The sequence below is a fragment of the Panthera uncia genome, unplaced genomic scaffold (genome assembly GCF_023721935.1).
Source record: "Panthera uncia isolate 11264 unplaced genomic scaffold, Puncia_PCG_1.0 HiC_scaffold_505, whole genome shotgun sequence".
Classification (NCBI taxonomy): domain Eukaryota; kingdom Metazoa; phylum Chordata; class Mammalia; order Carnivora; family Felidae; genus Panthera; species Panthera uncia.
Window position 1 is genome coordinate 4,937 of NW_026059655.1, and position 26,476 is coordinate 31,412.

The window sequence follows — 26,476 nt, forward strand, 5'->3', positions numbered from 1 at the left end:
GACGCGGGGCTCGAACTCACGGACCGCGAGATCGTGACCTGGCTGAAGTCGGACGCTTAACCGACTGCGCCACCCAGGCGCCCCAATTGTCTTTTTATTTTTTAATGGTGTCTTTTGAAAAACACGTTTTTAATTTTGATGAAACCTAATTCATCAATTTCTCTTCTTATGGATCATGTTGGTGTCATTTCTTTTTTCAAAAATTTTTATTTTTGAGAGAGAGAGAGAGAGAGAGAGACAGCATAAGCAGGGGAGAGGCAGGGAGAGAGAATCCCAAGCAGGCTCTGCGCTGTCAGTACAAAGCCTGATGTGGGGCTTGAACTCACAAACCGTGAGATCATGACGTAAGCTTAAGTCAGACGCTCAACCGACTGAACCACCAGGTGCCTTCATGTTGGTGTCGCTTCTGAGAAATCTTTGCCTAACGCAAGGTCCCAAAGATTATTTCTAGTAATATTCACCATATTAGTGTGCATTTTGCCTGACATCAATACAGCCACCCCAACTCTTTCATGGTTACTATCTGCATGGCATATCGTTTCCAGTATTTTACTTGCATTCTGTTTGTGCCTTTGAATCTAAAATCTGTCTCTTGTCACCTGCATATTATAATATCTTCTTGCTTTGTCCAGTCTTAGAATCTCTGCCTTTTGATACTTTTAGTCAATTCGTGTTTTCTAACATCTTTGAGACATAAATCACATACCATAAGATCGACCCATTTATACTGTATGACTTTTTTTTTTTTTTTTTTTTTTAGCATATTCAAGGAGTTGTGCAGCAATCTAATCAGTAGTCTAGTTTTAGAGCATTTTCATTACCTGCCTGTGTCCACCAAAGCCAGCACCTGGGGACAGTCATCCTTCCCACCCAACCCTACCCTCCACTCCAGGCAATCCTTGGCCTACTTTGTATCTCTACTGATGTGCTTATTATCGATGGACATTTTACATAAATGCAATCATACAAAATGTGGCCTTCTGTGACTGGCCTTTTTCACTTAGTGTCAGGTTTCTAAGGTTCATCCATGTTGTAGCACAAATCAGAACTCGTTTTTTTTTTTATTGCCAAATAATATTTTATTATATGGAAATACCACATTTATCCATTTATTAGCAGATGGAATTTACGTTGTTTCCAACTCTCTGGCTATTATGAATAACATTACTATGAATGCTTGTGTCTAGATTTATACGGATATATATTTTCATTTTTCTTGGGTATGTACCTTTGGAGGAACTGCCAGACTGTTTTCCATGGTGGTGCATTTAACCTTTCTGTCAGTGGCACATGGGAGTTTTGACTTCTCATCAAAACTTAGTATCTTTTATCTCGGAGTCATTCTAGTGGGTTTGAAGTGATATCCCATTGTGGTTTTGATTTGCATTTCCTTAATGACTAATGACATTGAGCATCTTTTTGCCAACACATATTGAATGCTATTATTAACGATGTCTTATTTAGGTCTGTCATTTTATTATTTCTTTTCCACATATAATGTGATTTTTGTTCCTCTGTTCCTCCTTTACTGCCTTCTTTTGTGTTAAACATGTTTTTAATATGAAATTTATTGTCAAATTGTATGGAATCCTTTATCTGCTTTTAATTTATTATTTGTGTTATTCTCTTGACTGTTACCCTAGGGATAATATACATCCTTAATTCATCACGATATTCTTCAAGTTAATACTGACGTAATTCTGGCAAAATATAGCAAATTTGCTTCTAAATAGTTTCGTTTTCTCCCCCTTTGTTCTGTTATGGTTATTTATATTTTTATATTTAATAAATCCAAAAATAGAGTGTCAGAGTTAGCGCTCTAAACATTATTTTTAAAACAAAAAGAAAAAATACATAAATCTTTTTATATTTACTCACATAAGAACCATTTCTTCTTGTAAAACTGATTTACTATCTTGTTACCTCCTTTTAGTCTGAAGGAATTCACTTAGTATTTCCTTTTTTAAACCCTTTATTTTTGAGAAAAAGAGCGCACAAGCAAGGGGGGGCAGAGAGGGAGGGGGACAGAGGATCCAAAGGGGGCTTTGTGCTGACAGCGGTAAGCCTGATGCGGGGCTCAAACTCACGAACCATGAGCTCACAACCTGAGCTGAAGTCGCATGCTTAACCGACTGAGCCACATTTAGTATTTCTTATAGGTCTGTTAGCAAGAAATTCTTTCAATTTTTGTTTATCTGAGAATGCTTTTACTTCATCGTTATCTTTGAAGGGTAATTACTCTAAATTATTCACTGACTTTTTTTTTTTTTTTTCTTCCAGCACTTTCAATAGATCATTGCATTATCTTCTGGCTTTCATTCTCTCTGGAAAAGCAGCAATTAATCTTATTGTAGTAATGAACTATTTTTCTCTTGCTGCTCTCAAGGTTTTGTCTTTGAGCAGTTTGACTATAATGTATCTACTGTGGATCTCTATGTATTGATGCTAATTGGGGTTCCATTATTTTTTGAAATATGTTTTCTCACCCTTTGTCTTTCTAATCTATCTCTGAACTCCCATGCCTTGTAAGCTTGATATTTTCCCACAGGTCTTCAAGGTTTTGTTTCTGGTCAAACAATCCTCTCCAATCTTTAGAATGGATAATTTCTACCAATCTACCTTCAAAGTTCACGAATTCTTCTGCCATTCCAAATAGTTTTAATTTCTTTAGACTATTTTTGAGTCATCGTCATATTTTCCTTTCATTCTTTGAACATATTTATAATAGCTATTCTAAAGACTGTCCCTCACCACCAATATCTGGGCTCATTCTAAGTCACTTTCTGTTTGTTTGTTTGTTTGTTTGCCTCCCCTCTCAATGTGTCACTCTTTTTTTGTCTCTTTGCATGTTTTTTTTTTTTCCTGTAAATTTGACATTTTATATAATAGAGTGTAGGAATGCTGAATTCTGATTAATTTTTCTGATTTTTTTTTTAATAAAGGGCTGGACTTACACTGTGCAACATCTCTTCCTATGTATGAGAAGCCAAAGTCTGGCTCAGTTTTTTTTTTTTTTAATTTGTCATGTCTTAGCTTTACTATCTCGTATTCATCCCCATGTCTGCATAGGTTAGTGGTCAGCTGATGAAGCGGGAAGAAGTTGTGCTCAGATAGCTTGAGTCTTTAAAGCTCCCATTCTCTTCAACCAATCCATGTGTGTAGATTGAGGAAAATATTCCAAGGTTAACCAGTTTTCAAGTTTCCCTGGTTTTTACCTACTGATGGTGGTATTTGTATGGTCTATCTTACACCATGTTTCAGTCAGCCAGAGATGTGCAAGGAACTTATCTCGTCTTTCTATTAAGTCTCTGGTTTTCAGAGACTCATGTTACATTTCCTTTTTTTAATTTTTTTTAATGTTTATTTATTTCTGAAAGAGAGAGAGAGCATGAGTGGTGGGGGCGGTGCAGAGAAGAGAGGGAGACATAGAATCAGAAGCAGGCTTCAGGCTCTGAGCTGTCAGCACGGAGCCGATGTGGGGCTCAAACTCACGAACTGCTAGGTCATGACCTAAGCTGAAGCCGGATGCTTAACTGACTGAGCCACCAGGTGCCCCCAAGACTCACGTTACGTTTCTTACCGGTTCACTGCTCGCTGCAACCTTAGGCTAGCAAAGTTGCGGGGTTCCCCTGTTCGCTTCCTAATGAATTCACCACGTTTAGTTGCCAAACCAATGGTCTTTTTTCACCTTCGTCAAACCAAGTCCATCATTATAGGAGAAACACTGATGATTTTCCAAGTTAGCTCCACACTGGTCAAACTCCTATTTTCTTGCCAATATCTTGAGAGCAAGGGTGATGGGTATGGTCTTTGCCAGGAAGTCAGGCACTTCCACTGTTCCCAACCAAAGTTGTATCAGAAACTATTTCTACACACAAATGCTACTCAATTTGTTGTCTGTCCTTGGTCAGTCTCTAGAAACCTGAAAGTGTTGCTTTTGACAATTTTGTCCTGTTTAATACTTGATTTTTGTGAGGAAGATCCGTTAACTTTTTCATGCCACCGTTGCCTAAATCCCTCCTGTCCTAAATCTTCCTCAACATATTTAAGCATAGTTATTTTTTTTTTATTTTTAAAATAATTTACTTATTTTTTAATTTACATCCAAGTTAGCGTATAGTGCAACAATGATTTCAGGAATAGATTCCTTAATGCCCCTTACCCATTTAGCCCATCCCCACCCCCCCACAACCCCTCCAGCAACCCTCTGTTCTCTATATTTAAGAGTCCCTTATGTTTTGTCCCCCTCCCTGTTTTTATATTATTTTTGCTTCCCTTTCCTTATGTTCTTCTGTTTTGTATCTTAAGGTCTTCATATGAGTGAAGTTATATATTTGTCTTTCTCTGATTAACTTCACTTAGCATAATACCCTTTAGTTCCATCCATGTAGTTCCAAATGGCAAGATTTCATTCCTTTTGATTGTCGAGTAATACTCCATTGTGTGTGTATGTATGTATGTATGTATACACACACACACACATACATACCACATGTATGTATATACATACATACATGCCATATCTTCTTTACCCATTCATCTCTCAGTGAACATTTGGGCTCTTTCCGCATTTTAGCTATTGTTGATAGCGCTGCTATAAACATTGGGGTGCATGTGCCCCTTTGAAAGAGCACACCTGTATCCCTTGGATAAATATCTTGTAGTTCAATTGCTGGGTCCTAGGATATTTCTGTTTTTAATTTCTTGAGGAACCTCCATACTGTTTTCCAGAGTGGCTGCACCAGTTTTCCATTTCCACCAACAGGACAAAAGAGATGTTCTCTCTCTGCATTCTCGCCAACATCTGTTGTTGCCTGAGTTGTTAATGTTTGTCATTCTGACAGGTGCGAGGTGGTATCTCACTGTGGTTTTGATTTGCATTTCCCTGATGATGAGTGACGTTGAGCATTTCTTCATGTGCCGGTTGGCCATCTGGATGTCTTCTTTGGAGAAGTGTCTATTCATGTCTTTTGCCCATTTCTTCACTGGATTGTTTTTTGGTTGTTGAGTTTGATAAGTTCTTTACAGATTTTGGATACTAACCCTTTATCTGATATGTTGTTTGCAAATACCTTCTCCCATTCCGTTGGTTGCCTTTCAGTTTTGCTGATTGTTTCCTTTGCTGTGCAGAAATTTTTATTTTGATGAGGTCCCAATAGTTCATTTTTGCTTTTGTTTCCCTTGCCTCCAGAGACATGTTGAGTAAGAAGCTGCTGTGGCCGAAGTCAAAGAGGTTTTTGCCTGCTTTCTCCTCGAGGATTTTGATGTCTTACATTTAGGTCTTTCATCCATTTTGAGTTTATTTTTGTGTATGTTGTAAGAAAGTGGTCCAGGCTCATTTTTCTGCATGTTGCTATCCAGTTTTCCCAGCACCATTTGCTGAAGAGACGGTCTTTATTCCATTGGATATTCTTTCCTGTTTTGTCAAAGATTGGTTGGCCATACGTTTCTGGGTCCATTTCTGGGTTCTCTATTCTGTTCCATTGATATGAGTGTCTGTTTTTATGCCAGTACCATACTGTCTTGATGATTACAGCTTTGTAATAGAGCTTGAAGTCCAGGATTCTGAGGCCTCCAGCTTCGGTTTTCTTTTTCAAGATTGCTTTGGCTATTCGGGGTCTTTTCTGGTTCCATACAAATTTTAGGACTGTTTGTTCTAGCTCTGTGAAGAATGCTGGTGTTATTTTGATAGGGATTGCTAAGCATAGTTATTTTAAAGTCTGTCTCTCGTAACTCTGATGTCTGGATCCCTGGCTGAGCATGCACGCATGTGTGTGTATTTTTATTGTTTTTTTTTTTGTTTGTTTTCAATGACATGTTATTTCCTTTTTAAAAACATTTCACTTTTATTTTTGAGACAGAGAGAGAAAGAGAGAGAGGCAGGCAGAGAGAGAGGGAAACACAGAATCTGAAGCACGCTCCAGGCTCTGAGGTGTAAGCACAGAGCCTGATGCAGGGCTCGAACTCACAGGTCGCGAGATCATGACCTGAGAGCCAAAGTTGGACACTTACCCGAATGAGCCACCCAGGTGCCTCAACATATTATTTCCTAATGAGCCTGATTAGTTTTTGATTGAATGTAGACACTGCACATGCAAATCAAGAAGTAATCTGAATCCTTGGGACGATGTCATCTTCTAGCAGAGAGGTATTCTGCACTATGGCTGACACTAGAACTCTCAGTCATTCATCTCGTGTTAGGAATTGGGATTATTCCCCGTTATGACTAGTCTGTTTAAGTTTCACTCCTCCTCCTAATACGTCCCCCTTTTCTCTTCACGGTTCTGCCCCGAGAGATCAGTGTTTCATTAAACACTCTAATCTTGCTTAGTTTGTCAATCTTTTAGCTTCCTCTTCTGAGATTAGGGGATTCCAGTTCACGGAAAGTAGTCTCAGGCACCAGGTACAGACTCTGGGTATTCTTTTTCTCCTAGATACTGGCCTCATAGCTATCGAATACATAGTTGTATTCCAATGCCTTCCAGTGATTGAACAAAAAAATTTTTTATCCAACTTTTTCTGGTTGATCCCTGTGGGAAGTTGATCTGAACTATTTAACTCACTATTATTGAACCCTCCCCCACCCCCCACAATTTAGAGTTTAGGTATTAACTTGCATTTTCCTTGCTTTCATTTCCTTAAGCTTATTAGGCATTCTTATTTAATATTTTGCAGGCCAAGATGCCAGTATTTCAATGCTCTTTAGTCCTGATGGTACCACCTGTTCCTTCGGCAGTTCCCTCTGACTGCTGCCTTGTTTCCCTGTGTGTTTTGTAATATTTTGTAAATGCTGTGAAGTCACATATGTTGGAACTTTATTTGTGGGATTCTTTTGTGGCCCGATTTGAGAAGAGTTCCTCTGGAGGAATTTCTGTTGCTTCTGTCACGTGCCTGTATAAGGCTTCTCAGTCCACCAGCGTGGTCTAATTTCATATGCTGACCGTATAGAAAGCCTAGCTTGTAATTTTAAATCCTACAGAGTTTTTTTTTTTGTTTTTGTTTTTTTTTTAATCTTTATCAAGAGCCAATGTTGGGGAGAGGCTGCCAGTATCCTCAGGGACGGTGATACTTGGATTTATTACTCATTTACCTTTGGCCTGAGTGAACCCCAGTTTTGTAAGGTTTGCATCGAGATCTGTCTCCCATTCCCGTGGCCTCAAGAATGTGATAAGCAGAACTCAGCTCCAGCTGATGGCAAATCCCCTCGTGGCAAAGCCAGCCTTCCCGTTGTTACTTAGTTCTGGACATCTTAGTATTCTTTACTTTCTTGCCAGAAAGCGTCAACGTGCTTCAAAGGGATTTATAAACCTTTACTTAACATTGTTGGTAGGTTTCAGAGCGTGGGTCTGTGTTCCTAGCCCACCGTCACGCTAGGCATGAAGTGTCCAGAGGGTACTGTAGTGATCAAGAGTAGGGGAGAGGTATGTGAAAGTGTAGACCGCTACAGCCAGATTGCCCCGTTTCGAACCCCGGTGCCACCCATCACTAGCCGTGTATCTAGTTAGCTAAAGCGCTTCCCCTCTCCGTCACAGATTCCACGGCGGGTTAGTAGAAAAATGGAATCTGCAAAGGCCGCAGAGCAGTGGCAGCCAGCGTAGTCAAGAAGAGCCCGCGGTGGGGCTGGCGACGCCGACTTGAATGGCACCCTGACCTGGTCCTGGACGTCCTCGTCGCACAACTCCAGTTGCATGATGCGCTCAAAAGGCCGGAAGAGGGCTTCGTTGAAGTGAAAATGGGGCGGCTCGTTCCAGTCGGTGAGGACCTCCGTCAGTATGTCGTGGATGAAGGAAACAGCCTTCTGAGACACATGTCTTTCCTTATGGCAGGCAGCCTGCGAAATTCGTGAGAGAGAAGAACACCGTCAGGACTTCGGGAAAATGGTTTCTGAGGTTCCTAACTCCCCCCCCCCCCCACTGTAGGGAGGTAAAGGCAGCAATTCTGTTAAAGTAAAAGAGAAAAAAAAATCCAAGGAACAAGTATAGATAAACAGGACACTAAAATTGAATGTTTAATCATTTAACCGAAGACCAGGCACAACTCCAGTTTTACTTTAATATTTCGGGAAAAATAAGAGCTTCTAGTAATTTCTTTTTTTTCCCCCCTTATAACGTTTCAGTTTTCTTGGGCGTAGAGAACACATGGACCATCGAGACACCAGAACCTAGTTCGGGGAGTTGCCCATGCTCTCATTTTTAGCCATGCCCCAGGTATGAAGATCAGACAAGACATCGTCTCTCAGAGAGGCGGGCCACCTGCATCGATAGTGCTCTGATTGGGTCACATCTTTGGATCTTTAGCAGTCCTCTCTCACACGGACCCTGGGCTTGGATGTCCGACCTGCTCTGGAAAATGGGACAATACCAAACATCGTATGAGTAGAGAACTGAAAAGTGGTTCTGATTCGGGGTCTGCCCTCTTGCTTTCCTCGGGAATCCTAAGAATGCCACGTCAATGAGCCAGGGCTGGTCCGCTGAAGGGAGAGAGACCATGGAGAGAGGCCCACTTGTCCATCCCACCTAGCCAAGGCCACCGGGAGCCAGCCGACCACAGACGTACAAGCGAGGCGAGCTGAGATCAGCCAAGCCTGGTTCAGACCAGAAGGGCCCCCCTGAGCCCAGCTCAGATTTCTGACGGACAGAATCATAAGCTAAGTAAATGGTTATTGTTTTAAATGGCTAGGTTTTCGGGGTGGTTTATTATAGTGTAACAGGTAACTGATACACTGTTCTTCCATGACCAAGTTGTTATTTCCTTGCTAGAATGTTCTCAGTTTAGTGAATTAAGCTCCAAAAAAACCCCACCTTTATTTTATGACATAGTTCTACCAGATGAGCACTAAAGAAGGAGTAAGAATAGTTTTTAATGAAAAACAAGGCAACAGTTTTCCCATCAACTGAGAAGTAGCCAGTCGTCATGTGTTGAAATGCTTAGTTTGTATGACAGAATTTGTCCTATGAACTGCTTTGTGGGAGAGTGAAAGGGGCCCCGGTATTAATTTTGTTGAGAACACTAGGAAGTATGGTTAGTTGCAGGGTGCTTCCCAGATTATATATAATCAGCTATCAGAAAAGGGAGGCCGGCAGGAGCAAAAGGCATTGGTGTAATCACGCATAAAACTGAAGCCTTGGGGCGCCTGCGTGGCTCAGTCGGTCGAGCATCTGACTCTTGATTTCGGCTCAGGACATCATCTCACGATTCGTGAGACTGAGCCCCACGACGGGGGATTCTCTCTCCCTCGCTTTCTGCCTCTCCTCTCCCTGTGCCCATACATGCTCTCTTTCTCTCTAAATAAATACACTGAAAAAAAAAAAAAAAAAAGCGAAGCTCCAGCCTTGGTTAAAACCGGAGCATGAAGAATGAAAAACCGGCTGTGGGAGGTACCTAGCCAAGTCGCGTAAGTGTAAAGAAAGAGGGTCAGGGTGACACCGTGGTGGGACCGCCCTCTGCGGTGACTCTCTAGGTGCCGTGACGGATAGAGAACCGTGATGCTTGTGCCCAGGCGCTGCTCTCGGGCCACAGTGCTCTTTGTCCGCACACTGGCTGGAACCCCCTGCACTGGCTTCGCTTTCCAGGTGCTCACAGGTGCTCACCTCCACCAGGTGCGGGGCCACCAGGCTCCAGCAGCGCATCACGTGGAGCAGCGGGCGCGATTTGCTCCGCACGATCCTCAGCATGGCATCCCCAAGGCGGAACAGGTGCAGGGCACTTTTCCGGTCTTGGGTGGATTTAACTTCTCCTGTAAGAAGGCAAGACCAGAACACCCAAACACACAACTAGCTGGACCCATTCGAGCGCAGAGAGAGGCTAAAAATACCCAGAGCGGTAGGATTAGTCAGCGGGGGGCCAAGCAAGAGGAGAGAGGACCCTGGATTCAAGACAGGGTGGCTCACTCAACAAGGCCAGACCCCACCCCTCCGAGTCACCAGCAGATGCCCAGTGCCTGCTGTGACAAGTGTGAGCAAGGCTGTGGATGAGGAGGAATGATGCGGTGGTTAAGGAGGAGGGCGGGGGAGTCCGGCTGCCTGGACTCAAATCTTGGCTGAGCCACTTAGAAGCCGGGTTCCGTTGGACCAGAGACTTCCCTCTCCAAGCCACGTTTCTGGTTGTGCAAGTGGGGATAACAGCACTCACCTCTTCAAGTTACTTTAAGGATGGTGCTCATCGCGGGGCTTGGCACATACGTACCGACCCCCGCCCCCCCCCCCCCCAGCTCGTTGCTGTCGTCACTCATGCTCTACTTTGCCAGCCCTTAGTGGCACCTCTGAAGCCCCTGCCAAGCAGGTCAGGCCCCTGCCCACTCAATAACATGCTTGTTTAACCTGCTCTGTCTGGTTCCATGCAGTCCTTGCCTACTCTGACCTTTTGCAATTTCTTTGCCCCGTCACCTTGGTCTTCTCCCTTCTTGTCACTTTCTTCTCACTCATGCCTGGCTTCTCTCATGCCGCCTACAAAATGCTGATCATTATCACGCTCCTCCTTTCTAATTAATCTTGCCATATCAAATAAACTTCAAAATGACAGTAAGAATAATCGCTGACGTTCACCGAATGTTTACTCGCCATCGAATGCTGTGCTGGTTCTTTAGGTGTCGTCAGTCACGTTATTTTTTTTTTTAATTTTTTTTTTAACGTTTATTTATTTTTGAGACAGAGAGAGACAGAGCATGAACGGGGGGAGGGGCAGAGAGAGAGGGAGACACAGAATCTGAAACAGGCTCCAGGCTCTGAGCCATCAGCCCAGAGCCCGACGCGGGGCTCGAACTCACGGACCGCGAGATCGTGACCTGAGCTGAAGTCGGACGCTTAACCGACTGAGCCACCCAGGCGCCCCACGTTATTTTTTTTTAAAGCAAGCTTTAAACAAACGTAATTATTGCCATTAAGAACAATGAAATGTCAGGAAGGTAGACTGACTCGCCCAAGACAACGCAGCTGGTAAATGGTGAAGGCAGCATTTTAACTCCCGTGTGATTCATTCCAAAGAAAATGCTGCCTTCTCCTCCTAGGTGTGCTGCCTCCTTCTGACCCTGCTCGTTGCTTTTTGTAAGCTGAGAGCTTGCTGATTTCTCCAATGCAAAACACTCTGAAGGCTGCCCCTGGGCTCAGGAATGCTCTGGACGTCTGATGGGTCTGGAGGTTAGCTTTATATAGCTAGGGTTTTAAAGTCTGTTAAAAACGAGCGGGGAAAGAGTTGTACTTCTCAAATCAGAATCTGCAGTAAGGATCAAAAGGCCAAACATATACACTTAGAACTTCAGATTCCTCAAGATGGAAAAGGACTTCAGATGTTGTGCAATCCAACCTTGCCACCACAGCGCGTGCCCAGCCTGAACCCATCAGGACAGAGGCTCTCTGTTTCCGCATGACAACTGTGGCTGTTGACGGACAGTTGCATTTGTGAGCAACCTGCCACCCATTTGGGACCCACGGGCAGCTCAGTCCAACTCTGCTCCCTTCAGGAGGACCTTTCCTTTTCCCTTGGCCTCATCAGTGAAGACGGTGATATTGACTGATCGCTAACGAGACATGCCTTGATGGCAGGAGGCTTCTGACCCTTCCGCTTTTCTCTCCCACCAGTCCCTTGTGGAATTAGGCACCGCTGAGCTGAACGAAGAGACACAGTTTGTGATATGGAGATGGGGTCCCACCCTCATGTGAAGCTATCTGCACCCTGAGTAGCCACGCCATTTTCTACATCGCAAGCACAAAACTTAGTAGAGCAACTCAGCACCTGCTGTAGGTATAGTAACACCTACGGTTCTGGCAGCAGCGACATTTCCATTCATGGAGAATAATACTGTCACTCCACCCCCGCCCCTGCCACACTTCACAGCTGGAAGACAGATCGGCACCAGAACTCAGCCAGGGTACCGTGTGGAAAGGGAATGTGGATTCAAGTCTTCAGAGGGGCTGTTGCTATCAGGGATCTGGGCCGTTTCCCGCTACTCTCACAGCACAGTCTCTCCCGGGAAAGAATTACCTGGCATTGCCAGAGAGTAATCGACTGTGTCCGTGACAGAATGGAAGAGCTGGGACTGCGATGCTTTCTTCAGCTGATAAAGGAACCCTCCCAAAGCTGTGAGGTTCAACTTATCCGTAGCATCTTCAAAGAGCCTGGATGAAATAAACAGACTTGTTATCTGGAGACGATCTAGCCAAGTCTTTGCGGTAGAATCATTAGGACGGTTTTGTCAAATGGGATTAATGAAAATGTGTCAACACTGAAAATAAATATATGTTATATACATATTACTGCTGGGTACGAGTCTGCTCTAACTATGAGGTTTTAATCTAAGGGGCACAGATGATTAAAAAAAATATCTGTGTATCCCCATGGCTTAGCACAGCCATGCTAGACAGTAAACATGTTTGGCAAGACGTTGAAAACTGACAAAGCGTCGCTCCCTGAAACTGAGTAATGGGGAATAGAATCCTTAGAAGTAGCTTCAGTGTCCTAAGCTGTATTATAGAAAAGCCCACTGGGTGAATCAAGGCATTTGCTGGGCTACAACTGATGAGTCTAATGCTGGGTTTGGCCTCGAGAAGGACACAAAACCCAAGTAAACCCAAGCCTGTAAGCCCCCTCAGGGTGGGGCTAGCTTTAATGTTGCCTCTGACACACACCCAGAGCCTTGGACTTGGTGGGAACTCAAGCATCAGCCAAAAGAACAAACATCCCTAACCTAATGGGCCTTGCAGGTTCCTTTTGTTTTCTACTCAGCTGGGCGCAGACATTTCTGGCAGAAGGAGCTGGGAAGGAAGAGGGGAGCACAGGCAGCAGGGCTTAGAGAAGGATCGGAGGCTCACTGGAGTTCAGAAGGTTGGCATTAAATGTGCGTTTATATGGCCAGCCTTCCACTGCTCTTGGGTCACCTGCTGCCGGCCCTCCCAGTCTGTGCTCATACCAGAAGGACAAACAGCCCGTGGGGTGTCACGTGCTGGGCAAGGGAGAGTGTCGCCAACAGAAATGGAACAAGGAGCCTCTTTTGAAGAGGTTATAGGACACGTACGGGTTTTAAGACGGCAATTAGTGGATTAAACATTCGCAAACTATTGAAACAAAGACACTTTTCCTTGCTATTTTGAAATGCCTATTTTAATATTATTGAGTTTCTGCGTCCTATTAACCATTTCTTCTCTCTCGTTCCTAGTAAAAAAAAATCAGTGGTGGATATTATGCACCACCTGGCACTCGTATACTGCTTTCCAGATGCTGAAACACTTTTACAGCCATCTTGTTGGATAAACAGGAAAAAGGGATTGCTGTACTGAGTTAGTAGATGGAGAAACAGAGTCTCAGCATAACTATTTATACAGACGTAGGGGCACCTGGTGGCCCAGCTGATTGAGCGCCTGACTCTTGATTTTGGCTCAAGTCAATCCTACTTGGGATTCTCTCTCTCCTCTCCCACCTGCCCCTGTCCCCTACTCTATCTCACTAATACATACGTATATATATATATATATATATATATATATATATATATAAATTACATACCAAAATAAATAAATAAATAAATAAATATTATATATATACACACACATATATATATATACATATATATATGTATATATATATAATACACACACACACATTACACACATACAACCAAAAACTATACAGATGTGACCTTGCAGTTAGCGTCAAGGCCAGGAAAGAACTCTCCTGAGCATCAGTGATTGCTATTCCGCTCTCCTACTCCCTGGCTGTCTGGCCCCCTGTACAAACTTCACTGCACCTGTGCTGGGGGCACAATGACCCAGCGTGGAGCCTGAAGTGAGGCAGGACTACATGTGACTGGTGACCAACAGCACTTTCAACATCAGAAAGCGTCACTGCTTGGGGTTATTGTTGAGTTTTTCCTCTCGACCGTAACGTGGTCAAATAATATATCACACTCTTGGATGTGGGACTGTAATTTTCATCCAAATAATGGATTTCTCCTATTTAGCAAGCTCTCTCCTAAGTGCTTCATAGTTAGTTCAACCTCATGGCTACCCTGTGAGAGAGTGACTTCGTGACCCTACTTTACGATGAGGCAATCAGGGCCAGGGGAGGTGAACCTGCCCAAGGTCACAGGGTATGTGCAGACTTCTAGGCCCAGGGAGCCTGCCTCCCGAGCCTCCGGTCTTAGTCGTCAGACGGCAAGCGGTTCATTCTAAGTGCAGGGCATGCTGGGAGACAGAAGTATGTTTGGACAAAACAAAAAATCAAAAGAGGCTTAAATGACTGGCCAACGAATCAAATTGCCCTGGGAGTAATTTTGAGCCCAGAGAGACGGACGTGGCGCTGCCCTCCGGCGAGCAGCCGTCTGGGGTGTGGGGACCATGGCGTGCACTCATACCTGTCGGCCTGGGTGGACAGTGTGAGCACGGCCTTGGCGGCACTGCTCCCTGTCATGAGGCCGCCCCCGCGGAAGTCGGAGGCCCGGCCTCGGCTGCCTTCCCTGACCAGCTCTTGGATGGAGAGGGGCTGGATGACAGGGGCCGCGCTCAGGGAGCTCTCGGGCTCCAGGTTCTGCTCTGCAGCCGAGTCCTCACGCTCTGGGTCGCCAAGGAGTCCAGAGTCCCCTGGCGCCCTCTGGGGTTGGCTGATGGTCAGAGGGGGCTGAGGGGTGCCGGCGCTGAAATGGGTGTGTTCTAACGTGCCCACGTACTCGCAGACCCTGGACAGAGTCACAGACAAGCAGCTGTTAGGCCTTGCCGCTCAGCAGGACAGCTCCGTAAATCCCACAGTGAGAGAAAGGAAGTCCGGCCAGCTTCACAGTCCTCCCCGATCTCCCTCCTTCCTCTGGTGAGGGCCACCTCTCCCTCTCCCCCACCCCCCCCTACTATCCACATTCTTTTTTTTTTTGAGTTGGACCAGATGGGTTGGAAATGGGGTAAGGATTCTTCAGACTCTCACCCCATGCTGGGAGGAAGGTGGGTAACAAAAGCCCTCTTCATCCTGTTGTGCCCTGTCCAGCTTACTGGCTTATTTGGACTTCAGCTGTTGGAGGGAGGTTTCCCAAGGAGCCCTCTCCCCCTCCCTCTAGCGCTCTGATTAGGACCCAGGAAGCACTTCTGTAGGATCCCAGAACCAGCGTCCATGTGGCTGGCAGGACCTCTAGCCATAATGGGCCCTCTCGCAAGGGCTCTGTCCAGCCGTGTCCTGCCTCGCCCCGACAGCCCCATATCACTAATGCCGGGGTGGTGCCCTAATCACAGTAAACACAGAGAAGTGTCACAACGTAGAGTATAAGTGCCAACTTCCAAATTGTTCCTGCCCAACAGACCCCGGAACTAGGACGGTTCATAAGAGGCCCAGTATCACAGAGTAAGTCCAGTTACCGGTAAGGACCATCCCGGATAGTTCACTCTCGTGTTCTGTAACCGGGCAATTTTTTGACTGCGTGTAAAACGCTCTGGTACGATGTAAGTCATTTTCCTGCCCTGATGTGCTTGTGAGAGGCAGGAAGAACAGGGGGTCTCCAGCCTCCACATTAAAACCCATTTTGCTCCAGGCTGATTCACCCTGGCTTTTTCATACCCTAGTTCCTCCCAAGATGGGTTTTGGGTTTTTCGATCCTTGGATGATCTGACGGATTCTCTCTTTCTGACTCAACAGACATTTGCTGTTGGCTGCATCTGCTTTGGGGGCATCAAACTGAACCCAGATCTGGCTGGTGCTCTGGCTGGCGAGATCCAGGTGCCTGAGCCCTGCCCCTGACTCCCCTTTGCTGCTCTGCCAGAACGGAGCTTGGTGCGAGGCTTTGGGCAGGTGCTGAGGAGAAGGAGAAGAAACAGCCTGGCGCCTGGCACCTGTCCCCTGCCTTGCCCCCCCGGGCAGTGCCTCATTGTCCCAGGTCTGCCCAAACGCCTGGGAGACGGGCTTTTTGTCTTTGTCTCATGAGGACTGCGGAGCTAGTGCCGTTTGCATCTTACAGGTGCTGTGAACTCGGTCACTGACCGGGGTTTGGGGATCCTGTCATGCACCTGAACACGTGTGGCCAGCAGTCCGGGTTGTGGCTCCCCATCTCCAGGCCTACGCTGAGGATGGCATCCATGCACAAGACGTGGGCTGTGTGCAGCCAGACCCCCTGTAGCTTCCCGATCTGCTCCAGCTTCTGCTCCACTTTGAGTTTCACTGTGCCAGAGAGACAGTCATTACCATAATGGTCCAAGGAGGAGACAGAAAGGGAGAGAGAAAGGATGGAAAGGAAAGAATGGGTCGTTGTGCAAGGGCAAGAGGCAAACAGTAGATGTCACTCGATGTCACTGGCAGCAAGCTCCTCGACAGCAGGTCCCCGTGGTTCATCATGCAAGCCACCCAGCCCAGAGGCCCCACAGACCCTGGCGAGCTCAGCTCTCTGCAGTTCAGGAGTAGGGTGGGTCCTCGGCTGGTGGTTACGGTCCTTCCAGACCCATCTGTGGGCTCTAGGTCAGTCACAGCAGTGAGGATGGGCTTCATGTGCTGACCCCAGGGAAGCCCCTTGTGCCCAAGCCCTTCTCCCACCCGTGTACTCAAACCGATAAGACAGAATTCCTGGCAATGTGTAAGTTCTCTGAGGTTTATTTAATGTCACATGTTCATGACGATGATCATCTAAACCAGGTGTATGTATGCTCTGGGCCCATGGCTACGTTATAACTGAAGATTACTGAATCGTTTCACTCCCTTTTACATTTATATTTGTGATCTTCAAATAATACTTTTTTAATTGCAGAGGACTAATGAGAAAGGATGCACAAGGTAACTTGATATGTCAGTTATAGCAAATGCCAAGGCAAGGCCAAATGACAATATCATGGACAATAGCCATGAATCAAGGTTCCAAGTCATTGGAAGATGGGTCTGATGGGATAACTGGGTGATGGTCCGGAACGCAGGAACACAGCATGCTTACATCAGAGGAAGCCGAACCATATTCCTGTTGTAACAGGCAAACTGAGTTTTAGCAAAGCATCGTCTTTCATGGATGTGATACCGACTTTAGTTTTCATTTGTGTAGCATTTGAACATCAATTCTGGTTTTATAATTTTTTAAGAACCTTGAATTTGTAAGGATTTTTATGTAACTTATGGTTGTGCACATTAAGTATATACCCTAGATGATCATCTGCTTCATTGGCTAATGGATTTTAACTAGGTAAAAGTCAACTCTTTCTGGAGCTCACAAAGCTCAGGTTTTTCTCTTATAAGAACAAAGGTTCTCTGAAGCTCCTCTCCAGGATTGCCTCCATTTCATTTCCCTACTCAGAAAACTGGCCATTCTGCCTTGCCCCACTACAACCTGAGCGATCTTCAAATGTGTACTCTGTGCAGCACCAACACAAGCGGCTGGGTGATGACAGAAGTGTGAATAGCTCAGCCAGGGGGCCTCTGGTGTCCTACCGGACTCCTGTGAGCAGCCAAGTCGCCGGGGCCGGAATGGTACGTGTCTTGCCTTCACAGGGATCTACGATAGGCACTCTGCAGGGTCAGCCATGTAAAAGAGCCAGGCCTGTGATCCAGGCTGGGATCTTGTGATCAGCAGTAAATACATGCTGTGCATCACACAAGGAACAGGGACAGGTGTCTGTCACATGTGCAGGGGTGTGCAGACCGCACATAAGGCGCCAGGCGGATTCTGGCTCTTTAGCTGTTACCTTGTGCTATGGCATCACTGGGCTCCTGGACTTCCTTCTCCTCTTTTTCTTCCTGGACACAGGAAGCAGCTGCCATCTGGGCAAGGGCCGAGGCGCAGTTAGCTGCAACTCCTTTGGAGAAAAGAAACAATTACCCCTCACTGAGTCCACCGTCTAACCTTTACCCAGCAGCCCTTCTAAAAGATTCGTTTTCCACGAGGGCCATTCCCACGGCGCTCCTTGGGGACACCCCGCGGGCCACGGGTCCGGGAACGTTACTCCCTCCTGTACCTAGAGCACAGCTCAGCCGCGCTGCTTTCCGCAGCCCGTCGAGGCTCATGCAGATGGCATCACGTTCCTTTTGGTTCTGCTCTTTGACGCCTTCAGCTCCCAGAATGAAGGCCAACCCTTTGGAGCTTCCTGCCATTCGGCCAGTCAGGGGGGTTGACAAAGTATCGATCAAGTTCTTCCAGCAGCCCACCAGAATATAGCGAGCAAACGCCACACCTAGGACGTGAAGGAGCAAGGATCATTCTCCGGAGACAAAATAAACCACCGGCGGTGAATGGATTGGAAGCTTCTGACAATCGAGTTAGCAATACTGAGGTGTATGCAATTCTACTACAGGAAATCAAATTTAATGGATATTGGATTGTGTTATACTTTGTGTTTATAAATAATGAATGTTGCGTCATCAGCTAGATGTTGCTAAGTAACCTCCTTCAGGCACTTTTCTGCCAAGACGAGATGTTAATTCATTTATGTCAGCACAGAAAGCTGCCACTTAGTGGTTTAATTGCTGGTAACATATGGGATGTATGTATATTCATAAACTCAAGACCCAAGTCATTACCTGCCACTGTGGAGTCATCAATTCTCCTGCCCTGGGTGAAAGGAGACTCCGTAGAAGCTGAAGCCATCAGCTGGCCCCCAATCGCACTGCTCTCTAAGCCATCAATGTCTGTCAAGGAAAAGGAGGAAGGTTTTCCCAGATTGGAACACTCCAGGAAAAACCAAAACCAAAAACCAAAAACCAAAAAAACCCAAATGGCCAACACAATATTCATTTTTTTTTCCACAACAAACATCCATTGGATCTATTATGTACCAGGTATGTAAGAATTTTTTATCAGAATGTTAAAATTTTTGTTTTATTCTTTTAGTCTAGTTTTCTTTCATTGCCAGAACATTCTTCATATTTTTTACTAAAAACATAAACTCTGCCCTCTCTGTTGTCAGAAAATCTATTGACTTCGAATATTTTGACGTTTGACTATTCCTTTTATCCAAAACGGTGGCATCGTTCCTACATTTTATATGTGCAGTTTGCCCCAACGTGGATTTCTCTTTCAGAATTTCCTCATAGGAATGAAGAAGAGAATAAGAATAATATCTCCTTGGTCAGATAATCACATCATCTGATTCCAATGTACAACAATAACTTGATAATCATATCTTACAATTCACAAAGTGTTTTCACATAACGTTGTTTTCATCAGATCTTCCAGATAACTCCAAGCGGGTAGGCCGGGTAGGTATTATTTTTCCCATTTCACAGAGAAGGAAATAAATGTTCAAGGCAGGTGAACTGCACAAGGCCACGAGGCCGGTAAAAGAAGGGATCAGGCTTAGGATGCAAGTCTTCTGACTCCCATCTGGGCCTCTTCCCAATGACACCACACACTTCGTGCAGCGTGATAGAGGACCTTCATTCTCCATTTAAATTCTTGTTAAAACCAACTCTCATCTCTGGAATTAGCTCAACGAACCACTTCTTAATACACTGGCAAGAAGAGCCTGGGATTGAGAAGATTTAACTCTGAATTAAGTAGCCTTGGGGCGCCTGGGTGGCGCAGTCGGTTAAGCGGCCGACTTCAGCCAGGTCACGATCTCGCGGTCCCGTGAGTTCGAGCCCCGCGTCAGGCTCTGGGCTGATGGCTCGGAGCCTGGAGCCTGTTTCCGATTCTGTGTCTCCCTCTCTCTCTGCCCCTCCCCCGTTCATGCTCTGTCTCTCTCTGTCCCAAAATAAATAAAAAACGTTGAAAAAAAAAAATTAAAAAAAAAAAAAAAGTAGCCTTATAGCCCTGGGCTACACTGCATCTCCTGGCTTTGAATGTCTAAGTGGAAAGGAAGGAACCACTGGAGAAGTAACCATGGAATTGAAGCATATATCCTGAAGGCAACTAATATAGTTGAATACAACACAGAGAGGGATTGGGAAAAGAGGGTAGCCTAAGTTTATTCCTTGACTTTAGAACTTGACTTTCACCAACAGGATGAGAGTCCTCTGCATGGTGTTTGAATACTATTTCATTATAGCTTTGATTCTTACAGTAAGTCCATGAAGCCTAGACATTTCTGGTAACACATCTCTTTTTTCCCCCCTCACGTTTTATGTACTTCTACTTGCATATTAAAAATGGTGCATTCCAATAATTAAAATCATACAAAGAAAAAAATGGCACTTGACTAAACTGCATTTTACAGCCTGCAGAGTGCCTTAGACCAACTTAGGCTTTATTGGTCACCCCCAACCAGCTTCTTCCTTCACCAACATGCAAGTTCTTTTCCTTCCCCGCCAGCCAGACAAGCAGAGGGAAGAGGAGGGTTGGTGTTCCTGAGCAACATATCTCTTTGAAAAAAGTTGCTAAGATAGGTTTTAAAATTTCTCACCACAAGAAAAAAAAATGTGACCATGTAAGGTGACTGACATTAACTAAACTTAGTGAGGTGATCATTTTGCAATGTACACATATATCAAATCATCATTTTGTGCACGTTGGGCTAATATAATGTTATATGTCAATTATTTCTCAACAAAATTGGGGAACCGAGGCAGGGAGAAATCTCAATGACTGCTCAAGTTGGAACAGGCCAGTTTCACTGAAATGAATTTGACCCAGAGTCAAATGATCTTATGACATTCCCCCAAAATTTCCAGTTACGAAAGTTATGTTTCCTATATGCTAGGTAGAGGGCTAATGGATTCAAGTAATACAAAGTTTATCTGAGTGCTAAAATTCCTCGGTTCTAGACAACACTTTTCTATGACATCAGGAACGGCCACAGTTAGTACAACGTTGATGGTAAGATCGTGGCTATTGCTTTTAGCTGCACAGGATGAAAAGATCCGATGGAAGTTTCCCAGCTCCAGGTTAACTACTGCTCAAATTCACTTGCCATCTCATACTGGGAATTTGCTACAAAGAATCGCAGAACTTTATTTTGTAGAAGTCTGTGTGAAAAAGCCTATGTTTTTCTCTCATTTTCTAGCTAGAGTTAGAGAACTCTCCCGTGGATGTGGCGCACTGAGCTTACAGTTCCGTGACAAAGGGGTGGCTGAGTCACAGCAATGACTGATGAATGTGGCTACTGTGAGTGACCTGTTGTTTGTTCATTTTTATGACTGCTGAATGACTCCTTTTGTTAAGGCCCAGGTAAGAGTCACAGAGATTAATTTTGGCAGAAACTACGGTATTTGAAAATTAGAGCTGGCACATTTAGGATCCTTATCCAGGTTCCAAGGCGCTTTAAGCGCTGGGCAGTACTTTCAATCCCTATTGGACGGACTTGGCAAAGACAGGTGGAAACGAAGCACTGCTTACAGGCAACTGAGTAAACGTCCCACACGTGTATGCATTCCAAGATTTCGAATGGATGTAAGTGTGACCATGGTTAACCAAATGCAAATTGGTCACCTGTCCAGTGATCCGGATCCCCAAAGTTTGGGACCTAAGCCTCGCTTCTCTCAGTCGCACCCTAGTTCAAGAACTAGGACTCCAAACACCTGCCAATGGCCGAGACTCTGCTGGCTGTGGACAGACTATGTATCTTGACTCCCTGCCTGGTTCCTAAATAGCACCTCACCCCACATTCCTCATTGTTGGGTTCTGCTTGTCAGCAGTCTACTCTGCCTCCTTTGTAAGAGCCCCCCAGTACTAACCAAAGGTAATATAACGTTCATTTTGGACAACAGAAACGGCAGGGAAGGCATAGGGCCATGCCCCACACATCGTGTTAGCCAGAGCCAGGAGATGATTCAGATCAGAAACCAGTCTGGGAACTCAGCTCAAACATAAGATGAGCCTGGAGATCTAATATATGAAGGCTACTGATGACAAGTCTTGAGTCCTCCCTGGTCTTTACCTGACATCATGGTGAAGCCATGAAAAGCCAGGAATGACTGTGTTTGCCCACCCCCCCCACCCCCACCCAAATTCCTTCATGACCACATCCCATACTGCTCTCTATGCTCTCATGTAAAAAATCTTTTTCTTTTGGAGAAAGAGAGAGACAGAGAGAGTGCGAGTAGGGGAGAGACAGGGAGAAAACGAGAGAGAGAATCCCAAACCAGTCCTATGCTCAGTGCGGAGCCCATCGTGGAGCTCGATCTCATGGCAGTGAGATCATGACTTGAGCCGCGATCCAAAGTCGGATGCCCAACTGAGCCACCCAGGTGCCCCATGTGAAATTTCTAATGGACAGGGTTTTTAAAACTCAGGGCACTGAAGACAAAGAGGCCGGGCAACTGTTTGGCATTATTTTTAACTCTTGTGCAGCTGGGAAGGGAAGAGAGGACCTCCGATATGGATAGGAAATGGGAAGGGAGCCAAGTTGAAAGTCAAGCGTTTTAACGTGTCTGGCAGCTCAGGAGCACTGAAGGATTAGGGTCACCTACTAGCACGTGAGAGCTTCCAGGAACAATTCTGGGCTTCGTGCCCAGAAAGCACTTCATATCCCTAGCAGAGGCCTGTAGCTCTCCCCTGACAGACGTGGGTGCTAAGTAGTCCTCATCCGAGGGGGCACAGTGAGTCCTCCAGGGTCCCGCGTGAAAAATGGACGGAACATTCCTGTGAGGTGGCTTCGCGACACCTCCCTGGCACCGTCACCAGCTGCCGGGGGGTGGGGGGATTTGTCAGGGCTGTTTCAAGGCTGCTTCTCTGAAAGGGGCTCTCGGGCACTCTCTCCCCGCCGAGCGCCACACGGCTGCGTGAGGAGCCACTGACCGGTCAGCATGGTGATGAGGGGAAGGCTGTTATCCTCTGGGCTGCCCCAGTAGCCAGCTTCTCCGAGCATGTTCCTGTCGAGCACCTGATGGTAGAGTTCCTCGATCCAGGCCTGGGAGAAAACCATCAGCACCCCGCTGGTCTGCACCTGCTTCATGAACTCCTTCTGCAGAGAGGACCACACGAGAAGGTGACCAGATAGGACCCCCCCGCAAACGAACAGGCCCCTCCTCTGCCTCTTTCTCTCACTGGGGCCCTACCTGAGTCGAGGCTTCGAGGAACAACAAAACCTGTCGATTGGGAGTGGGGGGGGGGGGTGGCAAGGGAAAGGGGAACCAAAATGGAGAAGTCCCAAACTTCATGAAGTTCCTTTTACTTATGAGATCTTAAAAAAAATTTTTTTAACGGTTAGTTATTTTTGAAAGAGAGAGAGAGAGAGAGAGACAGAGCGTGAGCAGGGGAGGGGCAGAGAGAGAAGGAGACACAGAATCCGAAGCAGGCTCCCGGGCTCTGAGCTGTCAGCACAGGGCCTGACGCAGGGCTCGAACTCATGAACCCGGAGGTCACGACCTGAGCGGAAGTCGGACGCTTAATTGACTGAGCCACCCAGGCGCCCTACTTATGACATCTTTCTAAGAAACCCACATAAGGATAAAGAACGCTGCACTTCCTCTCTTTACTCTTTGATGTGTGGGGGGATTAGAAACAGCACAGAAAAAGGAACGCAGCAGCTCCCTCTCACTGCCCCAACCGCCGCAGAGATGGAGTGTGTCCCCTGAAACAGCACGTGTGCCTCGACAGATACTTGACTTACACCCACGAAGCTGCCAGTTCCCCTCGGGAGTTTACAATTTATCAAGCGAACGAATGATGGCGGATTCCCTTCCAGCAGCTCTGTGGACTGAGGCTCGTGAACCGGGATCAGGGCTATACCAGGGGGTGGCTCGCTCCGGCGAGGGAGCCAAGCACAGCGTAATCACCATCGTGCTCATTCCACAGCTCCCAGCAGGTGCTAGTAAGCTTAGCTCTGGGTCACAAGTAGGTCCGGGTACCTTCCGGAGGACAACGAAGAGGTTTCGCAACACAGCAAGCCTTGCTTTTCGGGAAAGGGGGCCATACCCTGTACGTCGTCTGATGCTACTGAACATTCTGATCACCTGTTTTGGAAGGTGGCTTACACTTGAGTGTGTGCAGCAATGCCACCGGCTGACATTACTAGGCCACCGGCAGGCGGCCGCTTCTAGGGACTGGGGGCCCTTCCCTCTCTGGAGCAAGGTGGGTAGCTGTGTGCCCCGCAGCACGATGCAAACTGCACCGCACCCCCTTCCACCCTCCACACAGCCCCGCAGGGACTGCCCAGTCCAGAGTAGCAAGGGACATCCCTGCTATCCCTCCCAGGGATCCCTCCCAGGACAGCGATGCTCGGCTTTGCAGCCACTTCTGGCCAGGTCCAAGCAGAGACCACGCACTCACTATCATGCCCGGTGCCAGGGTGGGCCGCTTCCGGTAGTAGTCGCCGTGGGAGAGCTTCAGGTTGAGCAGCAGGGCGCAGTGTGCGGCCGTGTACAGGCTGTCGGCGTTCATCAGCATCTGCAAGCTGAGGCTGCCGCTCCCATCGAATCCGGGAGAGTGCATCATGCCTGTGGGAGAGAGTCAAGAAACCTTTCGGGTTGCGAGCAAGGCACCTGGCAAGACTGTCCTGTGGACAGCCGTGGGCCAACCCTAGCAACAGGAACAGGCACCTTGTAGGACGCTCCCGGAAAGAAACTAGAGCCAGCCAGGGGTATCGTGAGGGCCGGACACACGCCTTAGCCTGGTGGGGAGGGGCATGCACTCTGGAGGGAATCTACTGGGCAAATCTTGAGGAGTTACCCACCAAATACTTCGGTAAAACCACTCAGACCCCCTAAGTCTCAGCTTCTTCACCGACGAATGGGCAGAAAAATCGACTGCATCTGTCTCTTGCTCAGAGTCTCTAACGACTTCCCATCACAATACACATAAAACCTGGACTCCCCCTCCTCTCTCCTCACTCCCCACAGCCACCCGGACCAGCGCTGCTCCTAGACCAACACCGAGACTGGGCCTGCCTCAGGGCCTTTGCATTTGCTCTTGCCACACTCCCCAGAATGATTTCTCAGGATCTCTGGAGGATGTGCTCCCTTCTTTCAGGTTCCTGCTCAAGCATCAGCTTTACAGAGACCTTCCCTTTCAATTCCATCTGAGAGAGCCTCCCCAATACTACCACCCCTGCAATATTCCTCCTCCCCACTCTGCGTTGTTTTCACTGCCTCCATGTCATTTATTCTACCCAGCATTATACTAACATGTATTTATTGTCTGCTGTCCCTACTATTATCTACTTTTACGTAAGATCTATGAGAGCGTGGGGCTGTGTTCGTTTCGTCCCCTACGGAATCCCCAGTGCCTGGAGAAATGCCTGGTATAAAGAAGACCCTTGAAAACTATTTGCTCAATGAATAAAAATGAACGGACACGTTTGTTACGAGAACTAGATGTGATAAGGCATGTAAAACGCTTAATGCGGTAACTGATACATACTTTTCTAAAAGCAACAATGTTCCTCAAAAAGCAAAACCAGAATTACCACATGACCCAGTAATTACACTCTCTGGTACGCAGCATGCTCAAAAGAATTACAAGCAGGGATTTGAGCAGACACTTGTACGCCAATTTCACTGCAGCATGATTCACAATTGCCCAAAGACAGAGCCAACTGAAGAGTCCATCGACAGATGAATGGATAAACGGAATATGGTAGATACGGACCACAGAGTTCTAATGCATGCTACACCATGGATGAACCTTGCAAACATGCTAAGTAAAATGAGCCAGGCACAAAATGACAAATGTAAGATCCATGTAAATGAGGTACAGGCAAGGACAGACAAATTTATGGAGACAGAAAGTAGATTAGACGTGACCACGGGCTGGGGAAGAAGACTTTCTCTTTGGGATGATTAAAAAAAAAAAAGTTCTGAAAACAGTGGTGATGGTTTTACAACATTGTGGATACAGTGAGTGCCATTGAACCGCACACATAAAAATGGTGAAAATGGCAAATTGTAAGTTATATATATATTTTTTATCACAATTAAATAATAATGTAATATACCAAAACCGTTGAACTGTGCCCTCTAAATGGGTGAATTGTATGTTACATGAATTTTATCTAAATAAATTTTATTTCAATCAATCTTTTAAATGAGGAAACAGAGTTTCAAAAATATATGTAAATGAAGAGCTATTGGTTTTTCCCTCATTATTTTTTCTAAACATCGTTTTATGTTTAATAAGGTTTTCCTTTTGAAGGGCTCCTTGTGCTTTATACAAATTAACTGAAAGAAAACAAACAAACAACTATATCCCCTGCTTTAAAGGTGGGCTCACTCAGGGGCACCTAGGTGGCTCAGTTGGTTAAGTGTCCAGCTTTGGCTCAGGTCACGATCTCATGGTTCACAAGTTTGAGCCCCACCTGCGCTGACAGTGAGGAGCCTGCTTGGAATTCTCTCTTTCCCTCTCTCTCCCTTTCTCCCTGCCCCTCCCCAGCTCATGCTATCAAAATAAATAAATAAACTTAAAAAAAAAGTGCCTCATTTTTCTCAAAGCTAGAACAAACAATCCTAAAATTTGTATGGAACCACAAAAGACCCCGAAGAGCCAAAGTTATGTTGAAAAAGAAAACCAAAGCAGGAGGCATCACGATCTCAGACTTTAGCCTCTACTACAAAGCTGTAATCATCAAGACAGTGTGGTATTCGCACAAAAACAGACACATAGACCAATGGAATAGAATAGAGACCCCAGAATTGGACCCACAAATGTATGGCCAACTAATCTTTG

The 26,476-nt window shown here is 46.0% G+C and overlaps 1 protein-coding gene across 1 annotated transcript in view; it reads right to left on the bottom strand.

Moving 5' to 3' along the window:
• The window catches only part of LOC125918160 (brefeldin A-inhibited guanine nucleotide-exchange protein 3-like), a 28,513-nt gene extending 4,264 nt beyond the window's left edge, over positions 1-24,249 (bottom strand). Inside the window, exons 1-10 of the mRNA XM_049624196.1 lie at positions 24,086-24,249; positions 22,613-22,778; positions 18,460-18,567; positions 17,898-18,113; positions 17,628-17,738; positions 15,975-16,125; positions 14,345-14,665; positions 11,980-12,113; positions 9,591-9,736; positions 7,652-7,831 (exon numbers count right to left, since the gene is read on the bottom strand). Of these exons, the coding sequence (XP_049480153.1) occupies positions 7,652-7,831; positions 9,591-9,736; positions 11,980-12,113; positions 14,345-14,665; positions 15,975-16,125; positions 17,628-17,738; positions 17,898-18,113; positions 18,460-18,567; positions 22,613-22,778; positions 24,086-24,247 (1,695 nt within the window). The 5' untranslated portion in view covers positions 24,248-24,249. The remainder of the gene's footprint in view (positions 1-7,651; positions 7,832-9,590; positions 9,737-11,979; positions 12,114-14,344; positions 14,666-15,974; positions 16,126-17,627; positions 17,739-17,897; positions 18,114-18,459; positions 18,568-22,612; positions 22,779-24,085) is intronic.
• Between the last annotated feature and the right edge of the window lie 2,227 nt (positions 24,250-26,476).